The 23,064-nt window shown below is 41.7% G+C and overlaps 1 protein-coding gene across 4 annotated transcripts in view; it reads left to right on the top strand.

The window, feature by feature from the left end:
• Window positions 1-23,064, top strand: part of MCF2L2 (MCF.2 cell line derived transforming sequence-like 2) — a 474,009-nt gene that overhangs the window by 159,833 nt on the left and 291,112 nt on the right. For all 4 annotated transcript variants that reach the window (XM_073578748.1, XM_073578751.1, XM_073578750.1 and 1 more), the window contains exons 10-12: window positions 10,497-10,616; window positions 19,082-19,273; window positions 21,870-22,061. In XM_073578748.1, coding sequence (XP_073434849.1) covers window positions 10,497-10,616; window positions 19,082-19,273; window positions 21,870-22,061 — 504 coding nt within the window. The remainder of the gene's footprint in view (window positions 1-10,496; window positions 10,617-19,081; window positions 19,274-21,869; window positions 22,062-23,064) is intronic.

Genomic DNA, 23,064 nt, shown 5'->3' on the forward strand with positions numbered 1-23,064 from the left:
ATTTTATTTATGAGATTTGACAGTTAACAGCTAGGCACATAAAGCTGTATGCATCTATAATGCAACACTGTTGTATATTTATGACTTTACCCAGTCAAATGAATGGGGGGGGAAATCTAAGTAGAAAATGCATCACAATGCATCGAAAAATGCACAGATTTTATGTTGCATTTTTCCAGCCTACACTTTTTGGTGCAGAAAAATCAGCTGCAAATACTCAAAATGTGCATATACCCTTACAATATGTTTCTGCTTAATGGGAGAATATCGGAACACTTGAAGACAAACTCACAAAACATGGGAGAGCGTACAAACTCAATGCATGGTCCAAGTGTGGTGTCTCTGCATTGCAGACCCCAACGTTCTGTGATATTATGCCCATGTAAACTGCTTGTGCACATTATTCTGCAGTATGTTACTGTATTGAGCTCCGTACTGGAAATAGTCCTTCTGTGGGAGAATGTGACCCTCCAAGTGGCTCCCAAATAAATTTGCTTTGTATTGAGAGGTATGCAGCGGATATGAAAGAAAAGCATTGTGCAGATAATTGGAGAAGTGAGCCCTTCCATACACTGTGTTATGTACCTATTCCATTCAGACACTCATTCATTTGACTGTATTTTGGCCTCAAATCCTAGCCCTTTTTCTGATGTTACCAACCAGAAGTGACAGCACCAGGGACGGACTGGGATTGAAATTCAGCCCTGGCATTTGAAAGCACATAGACCCATGTTGTTCCTCCCTCCTGTTGCTTCGTCTCCGCTGCATCCTGAGGACGTTGATACTGTTAGCAGCATAGTAGTCAATGCGGTCCACAACTGGACCAGCCCATCTGGCATTTGCCGGAATTACCAGATGGCCAGTCCGGCCTTGGATAGCACCATACATTCTGACAATCTGGGGTGCCGGGAAACTGATGATCGAGTAAGAGGTCTATTGGGGATGTCAAATTTTGGACTACTGATCACAATGTTCTCCCTGAGATAAGCCGCTGGCTGGTATGTCAGCAGGAGGCTCTCACAGAGAACACTTGAGCGCCCAGCCGAACAAGCCCTCCTGTGTATGGGAAAGGTGTCTGAGATCTAATGTGTACGGGACCCTAAGGGCACTGACGCAGTGTGCTCTTAGCCTTGTCGGTTCCATTCTCACCTGCTGCTCTGCACTCCACCAGCCTATGATGTGATTTGGCTTCCATTTAACAATAGAGTATCCTGATGATGGACATAGTAGCTTCTGTATAGCAAGTAAGTTCAGCTTGTAATGTTTGTGAGCTGAGATCATAGTTTCTGCTCTGATATCCCCTTACACTATGCTACGTTGTCTCACGCGGTTCTTATTGTTATTTTGTTTCTGTTGAGTTCACTTTGCGAGTGCACCTTCCTATATGCAGATAGTGATACCCAAGGCCGAGGGGCGCTGAGCCTATTACACAGGTATCTCATTTATACATTTCAACATTAGAACAGGTAGGAATAAAGTGACATGATAATTCACAGTGTAATACTGATATTCATGTCTTTAAAGTATGAGTGTAAAATATGTTTTATTTATTAGAATCACCACTTCTATAGTAAAGTAGTAGCAACATAACAAGACACACTGCATTTTTGTCCTTAATCCTGGTGTGCTAGTCAGCGGCTTCAATCTGCTTCTTTGGGGTTGAGTCAATCTGCTATAAATGACATCTGTTTATCTCCCGAGGCAGAACCAGCTATGCCATTTAGTTTAGTACAGTTGTATAATGAAGCTTATAAATACTTTGACACACATCTTTAAAGCATTTATCATGAACAGAACTTTTTTACAACTCATACACATCATTTTTGCTAGGTTTATTAAGAGTGCACAGTAATAGAGATACATATATTCCCACAATCAGATGAGAATAAGGAAGTGGAATAGTCACTAGTGACTGTCTGTGTCCTGTGACCACAGGATCTTATACCACCGTAAACCAATCTGTTAGTGAAGCCACTAACCGATGTGGCCAATGACTTCACAATGCACAAGGCAGCATTGACAAAGGCAACATTTTGAGTCGAACAAGACAAGGTTTATTAGCTTCATAAACTCTGGAGGGATTTTAACACAAAACAGCTGTGCTCCGGCATAAAGGTAAACACATCTAATGCTCCGGTAGGTATACGTCCACACACAGGTCAGTATGAGATCTCCCCAGCTTCCATACTTAGACTGTTCACCATTAAATTGTCCTTATCTTTCTAGGACCAAAGACTGCTTAGCGCCTCAGCTGACTCCTTAGTCACTCCATTTAGAGAGAGATCCTCAGTTGCATTTCTCCCAGCTACAGCTCACATCTTGGCTGGTCACTCGTGAACTTACACAATCACCTCTGCTACCTCCAGAAGACAGACAGACTCCCCAGCCAGCAACCCATTTCCTGAATCTTAGCAAAAAAACTGCAGATAGACTCTTAATCAACACATGCAGTGCTAGGATTTAACCCTCACCATCCTGACCTTGCTTGCTACACTATCCATATTGTCATTGTGTAATGGATATTGTAATCAAACAAGTTGAGTCTGTATGTAGTGTAGTGATTCATGCTCTCAAGTAGGCAGTAGGTGTTGTTCACACAGGCACTGACATTTATGTTTTGCAGGTTGCACAGCACAAAAACAAAACTATAACCTTAAATCCCTAGCCTTGTCCAGGCACTGAACAAACAGACCCTGACTGCTCATACACCGCTGAGCTAGTCACAATCCAGAAAAACAAAACAGCTATTGTACCGGGTGAGTCATAAAGGACGGACGTTTTTAAACTAATCATAAAATCATTAAATATTTATTAAATATAAATGTATTCACAGATTTGGTTACGTATACTAATAGCATTTGACAAATTCAAGTGTGGAAAACAACATCTGCCATGTGGTGGCCATTATCAGTGATGCATTTCCAAAGGCGTTCTTGGAAGTTGGCATCAACACGTTCCAACACAACTCTGTCGATTTGGGCAACTTCCACTCGAATAGCTTCCTTCAGTTCTTGTAATGATCGAGGCTTAAGCTTGTATACACGTGATTTGAGGTGACCCCATAAGTAATAATCGCACATGGACAGGTCTGGGGACCTAGGAGGCCAATTAATATCGCCAAACCTGGAAATGGTGCGACCAGGGAAGAGAGGGCGAAGAACGTTCATTGTTGCTCCGGCTGTGTGGGCCGTTGCCCCATCTTGTTGAAACCACACACTAGAGATGGGGATATGTTGCCGTCGTAACTCAGGAACAAAGAAGTTATTTATCATGGCGATATAACGTTGTGAGTTCACGGTAACAGTATTGCCATTATCGCCTTCGAAAAAGTACGGACCGATCACGCCATATTTGCCCATAGCGCACCACACCGTTACCTTAGGGCTGTGCAGCGGTACGTGCCGTTCGTGGAGCCCCCGGTGGTCGTTTGTTCATTAGTGTACCTCGTGTACGGAGTGCTTCAACCCAACGTAGGATAGTGTTATGAGCGGGAACAGCTTGATTTCTGTGAATATTGAAATGACGCCGAAACTCACGCTGAACGGCTGTGATACACTCATTATTCTTGACAAAACTGTCGTACGCAAAAACGCGATGTTCTATCGTCCACGGCACCATAGCTTAAACTGAAACTAAAATAAAAACAATGCTTTCACCTCACAAACATAACCCCGCCTCCCGCACATCTCTACCTCCACCTGGTGGTGAGTTATAGCCACTTCAAATACATCCGTCCTTTATGACTCACCCGGTATATTGCATCCAGTTATGCTTGCAGTTTGGGGCTCATGACTTGTGCAGACTCTTCACAGAGAGAGATTCTGGCTTGTCTTTCTCTTCAACTCCAACACAAATCCACTCTGGTCAGCTTCCCCCCAGCTGACTGAAGTGAAAACCTAGCTTTGTTATATGCAGAGCCAGACAGCAGAGGTGTATCTAGCCTTTCCTGCACCCGGGACAAAGGGTCAGTTTGGCGCCCCCCCACCCCAATTTGAACCTTAACTCTATTTGACCAAGCCAAGGTACATTCCTGTTTTTTCCACAATGCTTTATTTAACTTAATAAACAATAAAATGTTATGTATGTACAGTTGTGGCCAAAAGTATTGACACCCCTGCAGTTCTGTCAGATAATATTCAGTTTCTTCCTGAAAATGATTGCAAACACAAATTATTTGGTATTATTATCTTCATTTAATTTGTCTTAAATGAATAAACACAAAAAGAATTGTCCTAAAGCCAAATTGGATATAATTCCACACCAAACATAAAAAAGAGGGTGGACAAAAGTATTGGCACTGTTCGAAAAATCATGTGATGCTTCTCTAATTTGTGTAATTAACAGCACCTGTAACTTACCTGGGGCACCTAACAGGTGTTGGCAATAACTAAATCACACTTGCAGCCAGTTGACATGGATTAAAGTTGACTCAACCTCTGTCCTGTGTCCTTGTGTGTACCACATTGAGCATGGAGAAAAGAAAGACCAAAGAACTGTCTGAGGACTTGAGAAACCAACTTGTGAGGAAGCATGAGCAATCTCAAGGCTCTACAAGTCCATCTCCAAAGACCTGAATGTTCCTGTGTCTACCGTGCGCAGTGTCATCAAGAAGTTTAAAGCCCATGGCACTGTGACTAACCTCCCTAGATGTGGACGGAAAAGAAAAATTGACAAGAGATTTCAACTCAAGATTGTGCGGATGTTGGATAAAGAACCTCGACTAACATCCAAACAAGTTCAAGCTGCCCTGCAGTCCGAGGGTACAACAGTGTCAACCCGTACTATCCGTCAGCGTCTGAATGAAAAGGGACTGTATGATAGGAGACCCAGGAAGACCCCACTTCTTACCCCGAGACATAAAAAAGCCAGGCTGGAGTTTGCCAAAACTTACCTGAAAAAGCCTTGTTCTCTGGTCAGATGAGACAAAAGTAGAGCTTTTTGGGCAAAGGCATCAACATAGAGTTTACAGGAGAAAAAAAGAGGCATTCAAAGAAAAGAACACGGTCCCTACAGTCAAACATGGCGGAGGTTCCCTGATGTTTTGGAGTTGCTTTGCTGCCTCAGGCACTGGACTGCTTGACTGTGTCCATGGTATTATGAAGTCTGAAGACTACCAACAAATTTTGCAGCATAATGTAGGGCCCAGTGTGAGAAAGCTGGGTCTCCCTCAGAGGTCATGGGTCTTCCAGCAGGACATTGACCCAAAACACACTTCAAAAAGCACTAGAAAATGGTTTGAGAGAAAGCACTGGAGACTTCTAAGGTGGCCAGCAATGAGTCCAGACCTGAATCCCATAGAACACCTGTGGAGAGATCTAAAAATGACAGTTTGGAGAAGGCACCCTTCAAATATCAGGGACCTGGAGCAGTTTGCCAAAGAACAATGGTCTTCCAGCAGAGCATTGTAAGAAACTCATTGATGGTTACCGGAAGCACTTGGTCGCAGTTACTTTGGCTAAAGGTTGTGCAAACAAGTATTAGGCTGAGGGTGCCAATACTTTTGTCTGGCCCATTTTTGGAGTTTTGTGTGAAATGATCAATGTTTTGCTTTTTGCTTCATTCTCTTTTTTGTTTATTCATTTAGACAAATTAAATGAAGATAATAATACCAAAGAATTTGTATTTACAATCATTTTCAGGAAGAAACTGAAACTGAGTACTATCTGACAGAATTGCAGGGGTGTCAATACTTTTGGCCACAATTGTATATATTACACACTATACATGTATATATGGCATTCTCCCCCATATTGTCCTCAGGTTTCCCCCATAATATCCTCAGGTTTCCCCCATAATATCCTCAGGTTTCCCCCAAAATGTCCTCAGGTTTCCCCCATAATGTCCTCAGGTTTTCCCCCATAATGTCCTCATGTTTCCCCCATAATATCCTCAGGTTTCCCCCCATAATGTCCTCAGGTTTCCCTCATATTGCCCTCAGGTTTCCCCCATAATATCCTCAGGTTTCCACCATATTGTCCTCAGGTTTCCCCCATAATGTCCTCAGGTTTTCCCCATAATATCCTCAGGTTTCCCCCATAATATCCTCAGGTTTCCCCCATAATATCCTCAGGTTTCCCCCATAATATCCTCAGGTTTCCCCCCATAATGTCCTTAGGTTTCCCTCATATTGCCCTCAGGTTTCCCCCATAATATCCTCAGGTTTCCACCATATTGTCCTCAGGTTTCCCCCATAATGTCCTCAGGTTTCCCCCATAATATCCTCAGGTTTCCCCCATAATATTGTCACGGCACCGCCAGACTCAGGGCCTGCTGTCCCGGCCTCGGCCAGTAGGAGGCGCCGGACTATCACATCACCATCAGACTCAGGGCCTGCTGTCCCAGCCTCGGCCAGTAGGAGGCGCCGGACTATCACATCACCGTCAGACTCAGGGCCTGCTGTCCCAGCCTCGACCACTAGGAGGCCCCGGACTGTCCTATCACCGGCTGACCCGTGGCCTGCAGTCTCGGCCTTGGTCTCTGGGAGGCGTTGTGCTTCAACCCCGAGTGATGGCGGCGATAGTCATGAGGCTCCTGCGCAGGCGTCCGCTGGACGCAGGCTTCGCTCCTCGATCAGTCATGAAGGGGCTGGTGCATTACCATCCAGCCTGGTCCTGGGGGCGGTCCAGATGACATCATCAGGCCACGGGCCTGTAAGGGATGACCTGATCCCTCAAATACCTTGGGACTGCTCTTGCAGGCCGATATTCTTGGTTCCCCTGCGTGTTACTGTGTGAATTGCTGTTTTACTGACTCTGACTTTTGCCTGGACTTCTGACTCTGCTTCTGCCTAACGATTCTGTACCTCTGCGACTCTCCTGGTTTATGACACTGACTTCGGCCTGGATTCTGACTCTGCTTCTGCCTAACGATTCTGTACCTCTGCTGCTCTCCTGGTTTATGACTCTTACTTTGGCCTGGATTCTGACTCTGCTTTTGCCTAACGATTCTGTACCTCTGCTGCTCTCCTGGTTTATGACTCTTACTTTGGCCTGGATTCTGACTCTGCTTTTGCCTAACGATTCTGTACTTCTGCTGCCCTCCTGGTTTATGACTCTGGCTTCGGCCTGGAATCTGACTCTGCTACTGTCTACTGTTTTTATACCATTTCTGCCTGACTGGTTTAGTCTCGGATATCATTGCCTCTGTGTCCTGTGTTGGAACACCTTTCTGGCGACCGTCCTGCTCTGGTCATTGCTCCTATTCAGACAGCGCCTCCTGGGCTCTGCTATAAATCCAGATCCCTGTATAGGGGTAAAGGGTCTCAGTGTTTCTCGGGGTGCTGTCTGGCTGCAGTCCAGACCGCAGGCAGACGTCACAAATATCTTCAGGTTTCCCTCATAATATCCTCAGGTTTCCCCCATAATGTCCTTAGGTTTCCCCCATAATGTCCTCAGGTTTCCCCCTTAATATCATCAGGTTTCCCCCATAATGTCCTCAGGTTTCCCCCATATTGTCCTCAGGTTTCTCCCTCCTCCCCCCATATGTTCCTCATCTTTCTCCACCACACCACATGAATATGTCTGCACCCTTGCCTTGCTCCTTACATACTGTCCTCAGTAAATTTACTCCCCCTGCTCCCTCCCTATCCATTCCATGGGACCCTGCAGCCATCCCCCAATCTTCCCTTGCACTGACTCCATATAGCGTCCGTCCCCGACCCCAACCATCCCTTCATAGCCCCCAGACAGAGCATGTCCTAATAATTTCCACCATTAATCATTCTTTGGTGGTATCTTCAGCTCCATTACCCGTCTGGAGCACCAAGCGCAACACTGCCTCACTGTCTGAGTCTTCGCCTCTGAAAAGTCGGTGTGTGACGTCAGCAGCGTGATCATGTGACCTGATCACGCTGCTGGCACATGCGGAAGTGCCGGCGGCGGTGAGGCACCGCTGGCAGTGGCGGCGCTTACACAGAACAAGTGAGTCAGAGTCAGAGCAAACAGTGTATATGTACTAGCGTCTGAAGACGTTAGTACACAGACGCGCAGCACTTTCTCTGCGCCAGCTGTCAGTTTGACAGCCGGCTCAGAGAACGGGAGAACCTGAGTGTGGGGGCGGCAGAATACCGCCGTTGAGGAGTCTCCTCCTTGTACCGCCGCATCAGGCAGCCCGATGGCGCCCCCTGTCGGCTGCCCCCCTGGATACGCCCCTGCTAGACAGGTGCAAATGATCAGAGCCTGTAGAGCTAGGATTTAACCCTTTGCTACAGTAGACATAAATCATACAGTTAAAAAGTTCAGAGTTTCTTCCTTAAAGGGAATATGTTAGTAGGATCAACCCTTCTAAGCAGTCTATATGGTCATATAATAGGAAGCTGAAGAAAATTATACCTTAATATCTGTGATCTGATTAATTGAATCCACAATTTTCTTTTATGTGAATGAGGTGTTCCAGGCTATGGGCTGGATGCAGAGCTACATGAGAATCTGCCTCCAGAGATTATTTTACATGTAGCGGTGTTCCCAGTGTGATATGTAATGGCCGCTCCCTGCTCTCCTGATCTCACTGCAGAGCTGTGTGTGATTATACCTGACATATCTGCAGGTTCCTCTCAGCTTCAGCTTCCATTTCTCAGGGAGCTAGTGTTGTAATACAGCAGAGCTGTGAAAGCTGCAGCTGCTAATGTATTTGATGTGGGACACAGTAAAGTTCTCCTATTCTGTGTTATTTACATGTCTCACACTGGTAATGCAGCTTTCATTTACAATAATCTCTGGAGTCAGATTCTCATGCAGATCAGGGTCTGACCAATAGATCTTAACAGCTCATTTACACATGAGAAAAACATGGATTTCTCTAGAAAAATACATCAAATCGCAGATATCAAGGTATTATTTTATTCAGCTTCCCATGACCTATATGTCCATATAGATGGCTTAGGAACGTTGATTGTGCGGACAGATAAAAACTGTAGACATACGCTATCCTGCTCTCCGGCAGCTCCCCCTGTCACTTTTAGGGCCCATTTACACTGGTCGATAATAAAGAATGAGAGTTCCTAGGAATGAGAGTTCCCAATCATCAGCCAGTGATTGGCGCTTAGTTACCTGCTGTTTACCCTGGATACCAGCTCCTAGCGTCTGCTATAGGGCGCTGGGAGCTCGCTGATCGTTGGTCTCTCGCTGTCACACGCAGCGATGTGTGCTGCCCAGCGGGAGACCAATGATAGATTTATGGCCCAGAAAATTAGGCAACGATTAACGATCAGCCAACTGATCGTTGATCGTTGCTACGTGTCACACGCATCGATGTCGTTTCGACATTGCTGCAACGTTACCAATCTGGTGACGTTGTAACGATATCGTTCACAATATCGTTGCGTGTAACGGGGCCTTAAGAGAAGTAGGAAGGGAGCAGAGGTAGCACACTCCCTATAACAGTGCACAGAGATCAGAGCATGCCCGTCCACCTTACAACAGTGTAACCAAGGAGAACCAAGTCAAACAGTGAATGTCCTACTGAATATTTATTGTCAGAGAACTTGTCACCCGTGCACTTCTTAAATACATGTATCTAAGATCATTCATGTATTAAATAATTAGGTTAATTACGGGGAATGTCTGTGGGGAGAAAATCCCTATAAATTTGCTGAATGTACAGATGATGATGTCATCATGAAAAAAATACTTTTGTACATTTTTTCAAAAGAGTGTGATATTGTAAGACTTGGAATTTTTACATGTTTAGGTTCAATTACATTTTTGTTTTAGTGATTTACGTACCAGCGCCTTTCTCTGTTTTTCATCAGGTAAAGAAATATTTAATACGAACGTAATACATTTGGACTTAATATGATTAAATTATTTGATATTAGAAATTATCACATGTGAATGAGAGGATAATTCAGAATTCCACAACGTAAAAGCAACCAAACAACTGTGCATTGTAATACTTTTAATATCCCTGCATCTATTGGTAGATCTGGTAAAAATAAAAAAAAAAAAAGAAATTAAAAAACAACCTAGGACTTTTTCTAAATTCTCCCAATTTCTCAAACTTTACCTGCTAATCCAGGCTCTTAGCGCATCTTCCAACAGTGATACGATGTGTGCTCTTGGCTCCTGCAGCTCTGTCTTACAGGGAGTTTGTATGCCACAGTATGTTGTTCTGTTTGGTGCTCTGTGTGGGAGATATTGTCCCATGTACACATGCTCCATAGTATGGCATAGAGTAGAATAAGCAACATGCTATCCGATACCTAAAGAATCAAACAATACATGCTCTGTATAATTCTGTATGAAAATGAATAAATGTCGAGATGCAGTAAGGACCCAAGTACATCTGTAAGAGACATGTGACCACTCTTGCATACTTGAGACTTAAGTCATACAATATCTAGTGAAATGTCAATGATATAGTCAAAGGAAATCAATTATATTTACTGCAATTTTGACTGATACATTTTGAGCACAATAATGGTGTGTCAATGTTTAGAAAACTGGAACCTAATACCAAAGGAAGGAAAATAAAGAGCATTACCTGTATTTCTCCCACAGCTAAAGCTGACACTGGATGCCCTGATGGATGCTCAAGCTTCATTTACAGACATAGGAGACAGCGTGTCAAGAGTGGAGCAACTTCTCAAAGAGTTAAAACTCCAAGAGGAGAAAGGACAGGTAAACCTTACAAACCATTCATCCACTAGGGAAAAAAAACCAAAGCAATATTGTATAAGAAATAATACTGACTAATCAAGTTCATGGCCATGGTCATGAAAAAAGAAATGAAAATGTGAACCCAAAAAGGTATCCAGTGAGAAAGAGAAAAACACTGGTCACAATTGATAAGTTGCGTTTGTGAAACGTCCATTCAACTTTTCATCCAACCTTATTATAGTCTATGTTCTAGATGTCTCCTACATAAGACTTCTGTTTTGTACTTACCTTACCAGAAAACCTTACAGAAATTACCAAGTCCCCAATTTAGTTCCACCATCTAATGAACTTGATTAAAAAAAGTGGTGTAATGGGAAAGAGTAGTGTTGGACTGGGATACCAGGGGCCCACCAGTAAGAATGCCTCTGGTGGCCCACTCTTTAGCTACATGCAAATATTATCTGATCTTCATTCACAAATGTACATTTCTTCTATATAATAATAAACTGGATAGGTTGGCAATTAAATGATGAGATGCAGGCTGGTTCGGTGCATAGTCAATCAAGTGTGTTGTGGCAACTACTTCTCATATGGGAGCGTGGAGGTACCAGTTGTGGTCAAGGGCCCACCAAGAGATCCAACGGTTCCTCTGTGGGCCAGTCCGAGTCTGGGAAAAAGATATTTCTGTGAGCATTTATTTCCATGGTTCTAAATAATTGATGTACTAGTGAGGTAATATTCATCAGCTGTTGGTGACAAACTCTGTGGTTTACCAGAATCTAATGCTCTCATCTAACTCGAGCCATCTGAAATGTGATAACCTGCTCATCTGATCCATCCTTTGTATCATACAGAAAAGATTGTCAGCCAAGCATGTTAAATTTGTTTATAGTACACATTTGGACTAAGGGCACTTTCACATGTTCTGGTTTTATGGGGAATGTGTAAATACATTTATGTATGAAAACGGCTTCATTGGTTATCTAAATTTGTAACCTCCTATACACAATTCCGTAAGAAGTCCTACTTTTATGGAAAGTGGTAAACTGTGTGCATTACTTCAAAATCTGACAGGACTTGACGTTTCAAGGGGAAAATTGTGTAAATAAATTATACAGTCATATGTAAAAGTTTGGGCACCCCTATTAATGTTAACCTTTTTTCTTTATAACAATTTTGGTTTTTGCAACAGCTATTTCAGTTTCATATATCTAATAACTGATGGACTCAGTTATATTTCTGGATTCAAATGAGGTTTATTGTACTAACAGAAAATGTGCAATCTGCATTTAAACAAAATTTGACCGGTGCAAAAGTATGGGCACCCTTATCATTTTCTTGATTTGAACACTCCTAACTACTTTTTACTGACTTCCTGAAGCACTAAATTGGTTTTGTAACCTCATTGAGCTTTGAACTTCATAGCCAGGTGTATCAAATTATGAGAAAAGGTATTTAAAGTGGCCACTTGCAAGTAGTTCTCCTATTTGATTCTCCTATGAAGAGTGGCATCATGGGCTCCTCAAAACAACTCTCAAATGATCTGAAAACAAAGATTATTCAACATAGCTTTTCAGGGGAAGGATACAAAAAGTTGTCTCAGAGATTTAACCTGTCAGTTTCCACTGTGAGGAACATAGTAAGGAAATGGAAGAACACAGTTACAGTTCTTGTTAAGCCCAGAAGTGGCAGGCCAAGAAAAATATCAGAAAGGCAGAGAAGAAGAATGGTGAGAACAGTCAAGGACAATCCACAGACCACCTCCAAAGACCTGCAGCATCATCTTGCTGCAGATGGTGTCACTGTGCATCGGTCAACAATACAGCGCATGCATAACGCCTTTTTGTATGACCAAACAACTCAATCTTTGTTTCATCAGTCCACAGGACCTTCTTCCAAAATGTAACTGGCTTGTTCTAATGTGCTTTTGCATACCTCAGGTGACTCTGTTTGTGGCGTGCTTGCAGAAACGGCTTCTTTCGCATCACTCTCCCATACAGCTTCTCCTTGTGCAAAGTGCGCTGTATTGTTGACCGATGCACAGTGACACCATCTGCAGCAAGATGATGCTGCAGGTCTTTGGAGGTGGTCTGTGGATTGTCCTTGACTGTTCTCACCATTCTTCTCTGCCTTTCTGATATTTTTCTTGGCCTGCCACTTCTGGGCTTAACAAGAACTGTACCTGTGTTCTTCCATTTCCTTACTATGTTCCTCACAGTGGAAACTGACAGGTTAAATCTCTGAGACAACTTTTTGTATCTTTCCCCTGAAAAGCTATGTTGAATAATCTTTGTTTTCAGATCATTTGAGAGTTGTTTTGAGGAGCCCATGATGCCACTCTTCATAGGAGAATCAAATAGGAGAACTACTTGCAAGTGGCCACCTTAAATACCTTTTCTCATGATTTGATACACCTGGCTATGAAGTTCAAAGCTCAATGAGGTTACAAAACCAATTTAGTGCTTCAGGAAGTCAGTAAAAAGTAGTTAGGAGTGTTCAGATCAAGAAAATGATAAGGGTGCCCATACTTTTGCACCGGTCAAATTTTGTTTAAATGCAGATTGCACATTTTCTGTTAGTACAATAAACCTCATTTGAATCCAGAAATATAACTGAGTCCATCAGTTATTAGATATATGAAACTGAAATACCTGTTGCAAAAACCAAAATTGTTATAAAGAAAAAAGGTTAACATTAATAGGGGTGCCCAAACTTTAACATATGACTGTATGTTAAGCAGAAATATGTATTGTCTCCTCTACAGCCTGATCTACATTCAACGTGGACCGGGTCGATTTAAATTTATACTGACCTTCTCTAATTAAGAAAAGATCAGATTCTAAGCACAAAAAACCTCCAAAATGCAATGAAACCTTCAAAATATATCCAACATATTTCAAAATACAACACAAATATCCTGAAACATTACAAAGGTGAAAAGGCGATAGAAGAAGAATGTCTTGTGTTCAAGCTAAGGTTTTCACAATGAAATTCACAAAGGAGGTCAACAATTTTATGTCGGATTTGGTGTTATTTTTCTCCACTTTCTAATTAGGAAAAAAATATTAAAGGGAATCTGTCAGTAGGATCAACCCTCCTAAGCCATTTATATTGGCTTATAGGTCATTGGAAGCTGAATAAAATTATACATTGATATCTGTGATCTGATGTTTTATTCCAGAGAAATCCATGTTTTCCTTATATGTAAATGAGCTGTTAAAATTACCAGTGTAAGACATGTAATGATTGACCGTCTACTCTCTTACTCTACATGTCTCACACTGGTGACACCCCCTTTTCATGTAAAATAAGCTCTGAATGCAGATTCTCATGAAGATCAGTCTACGGCCCATAGATCTTAACAGCTCATTTACATATTAAGAAAAACATGGATTTCTCTGGAATAAGACATCGGATTGGAAATATCAAGGTATCATGTTATTCAGCTTTCTATGACCTACATGCCCATGTAGACTTTTTTTTTTTTAAATCAGATAAATTTTTATTAAACATAAAACATAGATATCACATATCCACATTACTTTTACATTTTCATTTTCTTTTTGTAAAGAAGAAAATACCCCTTACCCCCCCTCCCCCCCCATGGAGACCAGTCCAGGAGTAAACGACATTGCAGCCATAGTCAATGATTCAGTTAACCGTAAATTAAATTAAACTCTACATTCTTGTATACTAGTATAACCTTAATGCTTTCTGTCCATCCACGGCAGCCATCGTTTGTAAAATAGATCCAACTTGTTCCTCTTGATGTAAATGCTTTTTACCAGTTGAATTATATGGTCCGTTTGAGTAATAATTTCCCGTCTGGACGGTGGCTCCTCTCTAATCCAGTATTTTGCAATCAATTTCCTTGCAACAAACAATATTCTAGCAATTGTAATTTTCATCATACTGTCAGTTATTATTTCTCCCACATACCCTAATATACAAACCAATGGATCTCTAGGGACTACACACCCATACACCACTCCAATACGATTCAGCACTACAATCCAAAAGGCTGATAGTCTAGGACAATGCCAAAGCACATATAGTATGCCTGCCTGAGATTGTGTTCACCTTTGGCAGTCCGAGTTGGGCTTCAGCCCCGCCCTGAACAATATATCAGGGGTACGATACACCCTATGGATCATATACAATTGTGACAATCTCCCAGGTTCGCTCATAGATAACTTAAGTACAGTATATACTCTAGAATAGATTCCCAGCTGTCGTCATCTATCCCCCCCAGATCTGCCTCCCACTTCCTTTTAGCTTTAATAGGGTGATCGCTCAAAAAAGCTGACCTATCAACCTAATGCCCATCTCCTTCCACTCACCAAACCCCTTCATATGGCTAAACTCCTGGAAATAACTTATCTCAGATATACGAGAACTTGGTGAACCTCATTACACCCCAATCTGCTTAATTTTCTGCCATACCTTCCTTATGAATAAGATTAATAGTATGGTACTGTGACCCAATTTTTGGAAAAGTCTCACCTCCAGACCCATACTCAACCGTAAGGACTTAATTAGATAGCTCAAACTACTAGGTATCCGTCCCTCCCCTAACATCTCCCCCCATCCTTTGAGGTCCTGATACTGTGCAGATAGAAAATATATCCAGTGATTAGGGAGTGCTAGCCCCCCTCTTCCTTCGGCCTCTGTAGTGTTTCCTGCTTAAGTCTCGGGCTCTTCCGACCCCACACTAGTTCACCAAATAATGTTTTTATCCTGCAAAATCTACACAACGGAAGCCAAATAGGGGAGTTATGTAATACATATAATAACTGTGGCATTACAGTCATTTTAATGAGGTTCACTCTACCCACCACCGATAGATGTAGCTTATTCCACACTGAAATTTTAATCTTCAGTCCCAAAATCTTTCCAAAACCCTCAATTAATTTCACTACATTTCTTAATGATTCCCCAGAATCCCCCAAGAAAAGCAGAATATCATCGGCATAAAGAGCCACCTTCTCTTCCATTGTCCCATATATAAACCCCTTTACCTCCTGAGTTATTCTTATTTTAATTGCCAGTGGCTCCAAAGCAAGGGCAAAAAGCTTCGGGGTCAGCGGGCACCCCAGTCTCGTATCTCTGAACAACGAAAAACTATCCGACAATTTATTATTGACTCTAATTTTAGCCATTGGAGAGGAATACAGCAATTTCACCCATCGAACTAAACACTGGCTCAAACCCAAAGCGATCCAGCACTGACCACAGGTAGTTCCATTCCACACTATCAAAAGCTTTGTGTGCATCTACAGTACAGATACCACCACTCTTTTACCTGCGTTTTCAGCCAGAATTTGCATATTTAAATATAGTCTTCTTAAACTGACCGCAGTAGAATTATTAGGCATGAAGCTAGACTAGCTTTTAGCTTTCTAGTTACTCCATAATAGATATAATTGTTTATCAAATTATCTTTCACTATAGAACCATATAGGAATATTTGCCAATTTATTGATATAAGTTTTTAGTGACATAAGTTTTGAATTCATTAAAAAATGACATTTTACATTTTCACCAGGTCTGATCTGGTATTGTTTTAATAAATTAGATCATGTTAATTAATAGGACTTGCACCCAGCTACTGATTTTTGCACTAGACAAAAAGGTAATTTCAGTATTTTTTATAGTACTGTACCTCATTCATTCCTACATCAGCCATAACATCAGCACTCGGATATGACATTCATTTATTTTATTCGCCTATGTAGCGCCAATAATTTCCATAGAACTTATTATCGTTGTCCCCATCAGGACTAAAAAGTCCAAATCGGCCATATACCTGTTAGGTTAATACCCAAATATGAGATTAAGACAACAGGTTTAATGCTGAATATTTAGTATACTGTGAATACTACATCCAGGTATGATGCCAGTTGCAACATGTGATATTCCAGGAATGCTCACAGAATGTGCACATAAGAGTTGGACAGTTTGGAAAAAGGAGAAGTTGTCTTACTACAGATATATTTCATTTTTTTTCACAATGATTTCGAAAAGAGCCATCATGACCTTGAAAGGAACATGCAGTCAGTAGATGGCGAAAAGGAGATTTACTACAGAGAAAAATGAAGCATAACTGATATTTCAGAACATGTAGTAATAGTGTAAAGGGAAAGGTGGCTTTCAAAATTACAACCTGTTCTGCAAAAACAAGCGTATCTCAAGAAAGAAAGGGTTATGACACTCAGAAGAAATTGCAAAATGGTAAAAATGAAACTGACTGCGAAAAGAAAGAGTTAATCATGTACTGACAATCCTTTACGTAGAGAAAATCAAATCTATAGAAAAATACTCAAAACTATAAATAAAACTGAAAAATATAAGTTCCAATGTACAGCACTAACCAAATATATCCTTATGTAAGGTCATATTACAATGTTGAAAAGGTGATATAAGAATAATGTATATTTATATGGAGGTCACAAACCAGGACCACAATGCCACATCGGACCTGTGGCTGTCTTCCTCTACTTTTCTAATTAGAATAATGGCAGAATTCTTGAATGTCAGTTATGTAATACATCGATGCCAGACAAACAACATCTATATATCTTTACTGCTAATTAAGAATCGGTGGCCAAACATTCGTAGGTTTCTTCTCATTGTCTTGGTTTATCCTGTTTATCTGAACATATCTCTATAATCAGTATAATTCTTTTGTTTGTTTTCAGGTTTTTTTTAATCATCTTTCTTTAAGGGCAGTTTGGAAATACATTTCTCGTAAATACATTAAAAAATGTAATATTTTGCATGAGTTCTCACCTGGCGTTTTAATCCCTGTGCCACATTCATCAACTTCACATGCACTCTGTTAATAAAAGTGGTACTCATTGCACTGAATGAAAAGATTTTCAATAAATCTTTGTCTCTAATATCTCCATAGAATGATTCGATGAGGCAGAAACTATTAGAGAGGTTGCATTTTATTTTTTTGTCTGCTGGATTTTCTGGTGATATCTTTAAAAGGAGACTGTCAACTGTTTAAACCTAGATACGAGAGGTGTAGAGATTTGGGGTTTTGCAGCTCATGAAATAAAACGTTTAGTTTTCATGATGTGCCCAAAAGGCCCAAAAGGCGATCAGCACTGGTGGAGTGACCTTATCTCATTGTAGTTAGTGCTCCACAACTCTTATGCTTTGCATTTTTGTGATGGCTGTAGCTCCAACCAGAAGCCCATAACAGCAGCAAAGGGTACTTCATGTTCTTCATTGTTTTTCATAGGTGTAAGGTATTAAAAAGTTCATTTTATAATAGCTTGGCAGCTCTTAATAAGTCTTCCACTGACAGACAGTTCACTAACTACTTCACTTAGTAAGTCACAGGGGAACCCTGGCCATCATCCTTTACAGGGATATGGACTTACACAAGCTTCCTTTGTCACATCCATGGAGTGGGACAAGTTGGTATCGGTCAGTCATATTAATCAGGTCAAAACCCAAGACAGGACAATACAGGAGACAGAGACAATGTCAGGAGGCAGCCAAATTCAAAAGCAGTAGGTCGATATAAGGGGCACAATCCTTGAACAGAGAAAGGAACACATCATTCTTGGGTCAGCCATAAATATAGCAAGTGGAATTTGGTAATCTGAACCAGGGTTAGGATAGGTCTATAACAGGCAGCTTGAGCCAGACTTCTAGGGGTTTGATTAGGGGGAGACCTGTCCTTAGCTCCCAGCAGATAGATAATTACATGTGATAACCAGCGCTCAGTAGCAAAACAAAAGTTGACTGGATGGAAGGGCAACAAGTCTCAACTATATTAAAGTTTCACTGAAACACGTTTAAGTTGCTTGGGGGAATCCACAGACAGTATCTGTGTGGTGCTACTTAGTGACAGAAACAACGTTAGTAGGGGTGTGTTCAGACACAAATGTGACACAAGGCTTGTCTGTATGAGCAGCTGTCAAGTAATGCAGATTATTTCCATTAAAGTAGAGGAACTACTGTGGCAGTGCGGACCACAAAGGCCCTATTCATTGAGCTGATCATGGTGGGGAGTCCCGAGCATTGGACCCCCCACCATTAAAAAAAATGATGGCATATCCTACTGTAATGGAAATACTTTTAATAAAAATCTTAATCAAGGATGTTTGACCAGAAGATTCAACTAAAGTTATCACAGTTCACAACTACCCCATGTACCCAATTCTTTCACAACTACCTCTTGTAACCAGTTCTCCTCCATTACCTGCACCTTGGTGTTCATTAGTGATGTTTGAAACTCCATAACTATTTACTTCTAATAGCTATCACTTAATATTTACATACAGAGCTTCTATTAAAAAAATAATAATAAGTAACGTGGTAAGTAATTTTCCTTTGAAGATGCATTTCTTATTCGTGTATACAGGGGTATTCTATCCAAATATGCATGCATAGCACATAATTCTTAATATTAACAATTACATGTGAAAATATGAAGTTTTAACTTAATTCTTGTATTGGTTTATCACCAGTGTATACTAGAGAAAGCCCAGCTACATGCCCTTCATGGAGATCAGCTGATACAAAATAACCACTATGCTGTAGACTCCATTAGACCCAAATGCATAGAGCTTAGGCGCATCTGTGATGACTTCAGCAATGAAACCAAGAAAAAGTATGACCTTCTGGGAAAATCGTTGGAGCTACATCAGCAACTTGACAAGGTAAGTCATTTCTCTTGACTATTGGTTATTTTATCTGAGTGGTATATTCTATGAAGTAATATGTTTGGTGGCAGGAGCCACATTTATTGAGGGAGGTTTACTAAACAAAGTCTAAAATTGAGCCAGAACTCAAGCATACAGTGGGAAAAATTAAGTATTTGATTCACTGCTGACTTTGTACGTTTTCCCAAGAATGGAGTGATCTGTAATTTTTATCGTAGCTAAACTTCAACTGTGAAAGACAGAATTTAAAGATAGAAAAGAGAAATTCACATTGTATGATTTTTAAATAATTAAATTGCATTTTTTTGCATGAAATAATTATTTGATCACCAAGTATTTGAGACAAGAATTCTGGCTCTCACAGACCTGTTAGTTTTTCTTTAAGAAGCGCTTCTACTCTGCGCTCATTACCTGTACTAATTGCACGTATTTGAACTCCTTATCTTTATATAAAGTACACACTCAACCAAACACTCTCCAACCTTTCCATCATGGCCAAGAAAAAAGAGCTGTCTATGGACACCAGGGACAAAATTGTAGACCTGCACAAGGCTGGGATAAGCTACAGGACAATAGGTAAGCAGCTATTTGAGAAGGCAACAACTGCTGGCACAATTACCGTATTTTTCGCTTTATAAGACGCTCCGGATTATAAGACGCACCGCAAATTTTGAGGAGAAAAATAGGAAAAAAAAGTTTTTTTAATAAAATGGTGGTGCTTCTTATAATCCAGGCATCTTATTGCTTACCGCTCTGTCCCTGGGGTGCTGTCGCCTGCTCTGTCCCCGGGGTGCTGTTGCCCGCTCTGTCCCCGGGGTGCTGTCGCCCACTCTTTACCTGATTTTGCCGGGTGCTGCCGCCGCCACGCTGGGTCCCCGGGTGTTGCCACCGCGCTGGGTCCCCCGGGTGCTGCCGCCGCCACTCTGGGTCCCCCGGTGCTTGCCGCCGCTGGGCTCTGTCCCTTGCTGCGTCAGGGGCTCTGACGTTCCTTCCATGCCTGTGCGGTGGATTGCTTCCTGGAAAATGGCCGCCGCGCAAGCGCAGATGGAGATCTCGGCATTGAAATCTCGGGAGATGAGATTTCAGCTCTGAAATCTCATCTCCCGAGATTTCAATGCCGAGATCTCCATCTGCGCTTGCGCGGCGGCCATTTTCCAGGAAGCAATCCACCGCACAGGCATGGAAGGAACGTCAGAGCCCCCGACTCAGCAGCAAGGGACAGAGCCCGGTGGCGGCAGCAAGCACCAGGGGACCCAGCGCTGCGGCAGCAGCACCCGGGGGACCCAGCACGGCGGCGGCAGCACCCAGTGACCCAGCGTGGCGGCGGCAATTAACGGACACCTGACGCAGCACCAAAAAAGGTATGTTTGCATTGTAAGACGCACCCCTATTTTCCCCCCAAATTTGGGGGGGAAAAAGTGCGTCTTACAAAGCGAAAAATACGTACTAGAAAATGGAAGAAACCCAAGATAATTGTTAATTTTCCTTGGTCTGGGACTCCATGCAAGATCTCATTTCGTGGGCTAAAAATGATTCTATAAGAGGCCTGACGAGAGCTGGGACCACAGTCTCAGACATTACCATTAGTAACACACTACGCCGTTATGGATTCAAATTTTGAAGGGCACGCGAGGTCCCCCTGCTCACAGCAGTACATGACCAGGCCTGTTCGACATTTGCCAATGACCACTTGGATGATCCAGAGGAGGCATGAGAAAAAGTCATGTGGTCAGATGAGACCAAAATAGAACTTTTTTGTTATCAACTCCACTCGGTGTGATTTGACGAAGAAGAAGGATGAGTACAACCCAAAGAACACCATACCAGCCGTGAAGCATGGGAGGGAACATCATACTTTGGGGGTTATTTTCTGCAAAGGTGACACAACGACTGCACCGTATGGAAGGGAGGATGGATGGGGTCATGTATTGCAAGATTTTTGCCAACAACCTCCTTCCCTCAGTAAGAGCATTGAAGATGGATCGTGGCTGGGTCTTCCAGCATGACAGTGACACAAAACACACAGCCAGTGTAACTAAGAAGTGGCTCTGTAAGAAGCATTTCAAGGTCCTGCAGTGTCTTAGCCAGTCTCCAGACCTGAACCCATTAGAAAATCTTTGGAGGGAACTGAAACTCAATGTTGCCCAGCGACAGCTCCGAAATCTGGAGAAGATGTGTATGGAGGAGTGGGCCAAAATCTCTGCTGCAGTGTGTGCAAACTTGGTCAAGAACTACAGGAAACATTTGACCTCTGTAATTGAAAACAAAAGTTTCTGTACTAAATATTAAATTCTGTTTTTCTATTGTATCAAATACTTATTTCGTGCAATAAAATGCTAATTAATTATGTAAAAATCAAACAGTGTGATTTTCTGGACTTTTTTTAAGGTTCTCTCAAATTTGTAGTGTACCTACAATAAAAATTACAAACCTCTCTATTCTATGTAGGTGGGAAAACTTATAAAATCATCAGTGTATGTGTGAACATAGCGTAAATCTGAAATACAATCACATGCGTTATTTCTGACAGGCTGAGATTCTGTGGCTTTCTTCATAGATCTCTAATCTTATATTCTGGTCTTTTTTGTCACAGGCTAACCAGTGGTGTGAAGATGGCATCTACCTCCTAGCTTCTCAAGCTGTGGATAAATGTCAGTCTCAGGATGGCGCGGAGTCGGCTCTACGAGATATTGAGAGATTTATTGGTAGTTCAAAAGTCCACCAGCTGTCCAATCCTACTGATTTTTATCACAAGTATGAAGTTATCCTCACTGCTGAAATTAAGGTAAGGAGACCTTCTAATATTAGGTATTATTGTGTACATCATGCTATCCGGAAAAATAAAACACTCTAGATTTCTAAGCCAGTTACATGGCTCGAATTTGATTAATTACCCTTGAAATTAAATTTTACACACAAAAGCTACAAAATATGAAGAACCTTGCTATTAGCTGGACTATGGTGTCCTGTTTGTCACACAAAGAAGGACAACAACTAAGGTTATGTATGAGTGACTAGCCATATATTCCTTATTTAAGAAGGCAAGTATAAAGCACAAACTAAACAATCGTTAGCTATATAGACCAATTTACAACTGCTGAATATTAGTAATCCTGTGTGAATGTGTATAGCCATTGCTATTAAAGTTACTACTGCTCTCTCCATACCTCTGAGGCTTCTATCTTGGAAGCAGATCGAAAGGAACTCATGAGCGGATGAGGCAGCAAAATGAGGACACCAGGTTGGATGACTATACATGAAAAATATACAGTCACTTTTAAGTCCCAGAATGAAGGGTCACTTTAGAATATATTTAATATATACATTGCCATGTCACATAGTCATCCCTAGTGAGATTCTTCTATGACCGCTGTCCCATCATCTCTAGTCTTTCCTTGTAGAGGTCTATCTTGTCTTCTTATAGCCACTCACTGGACTCCGTAGTTTGGGGTTGACTATGTCAACATGAATGCTGAGCCCAGTGTCTGGTTTCAACAATCAAGTTCTCTGTAGTCATGACATTACCACTGCAGCTTGACAACAAGGACTGCGGGCAGCAGCAGGGAGGAAGCTCTTGAGCAAAGAAGGATGAGAAGAATGCTAATGTCATATTTAACCACATTAAGCATATAAGGATAGAACCCCCATAGACATTTCTATTCATGTCACCAATACCACGTGTTCCATCTTGGGGAAGGGGAGTAAGCCGCTGCCAGTTTGCTGCTGGAGGTTTCTATCTTTTCTTAGAGCAAAATAATAATTGGTAATCCTGCCCACTACATTCTGGG

This window comes from Dendrobates tinctorius, unplaced genomic scaffold (genome assembly GCF_039654945.1).
Source record: "Dendrobates tinctorius isolate UK_male_01 unplaced genomic scaffold, ASM3965494v1 ptg000060l, whole genome shotgun sequence".
NCBI lineage: Eukaryota > Metazoa > Chordata > Amphibia > Anura > Dendrobatidae > Dendrobates > Dendrobates tinctorius.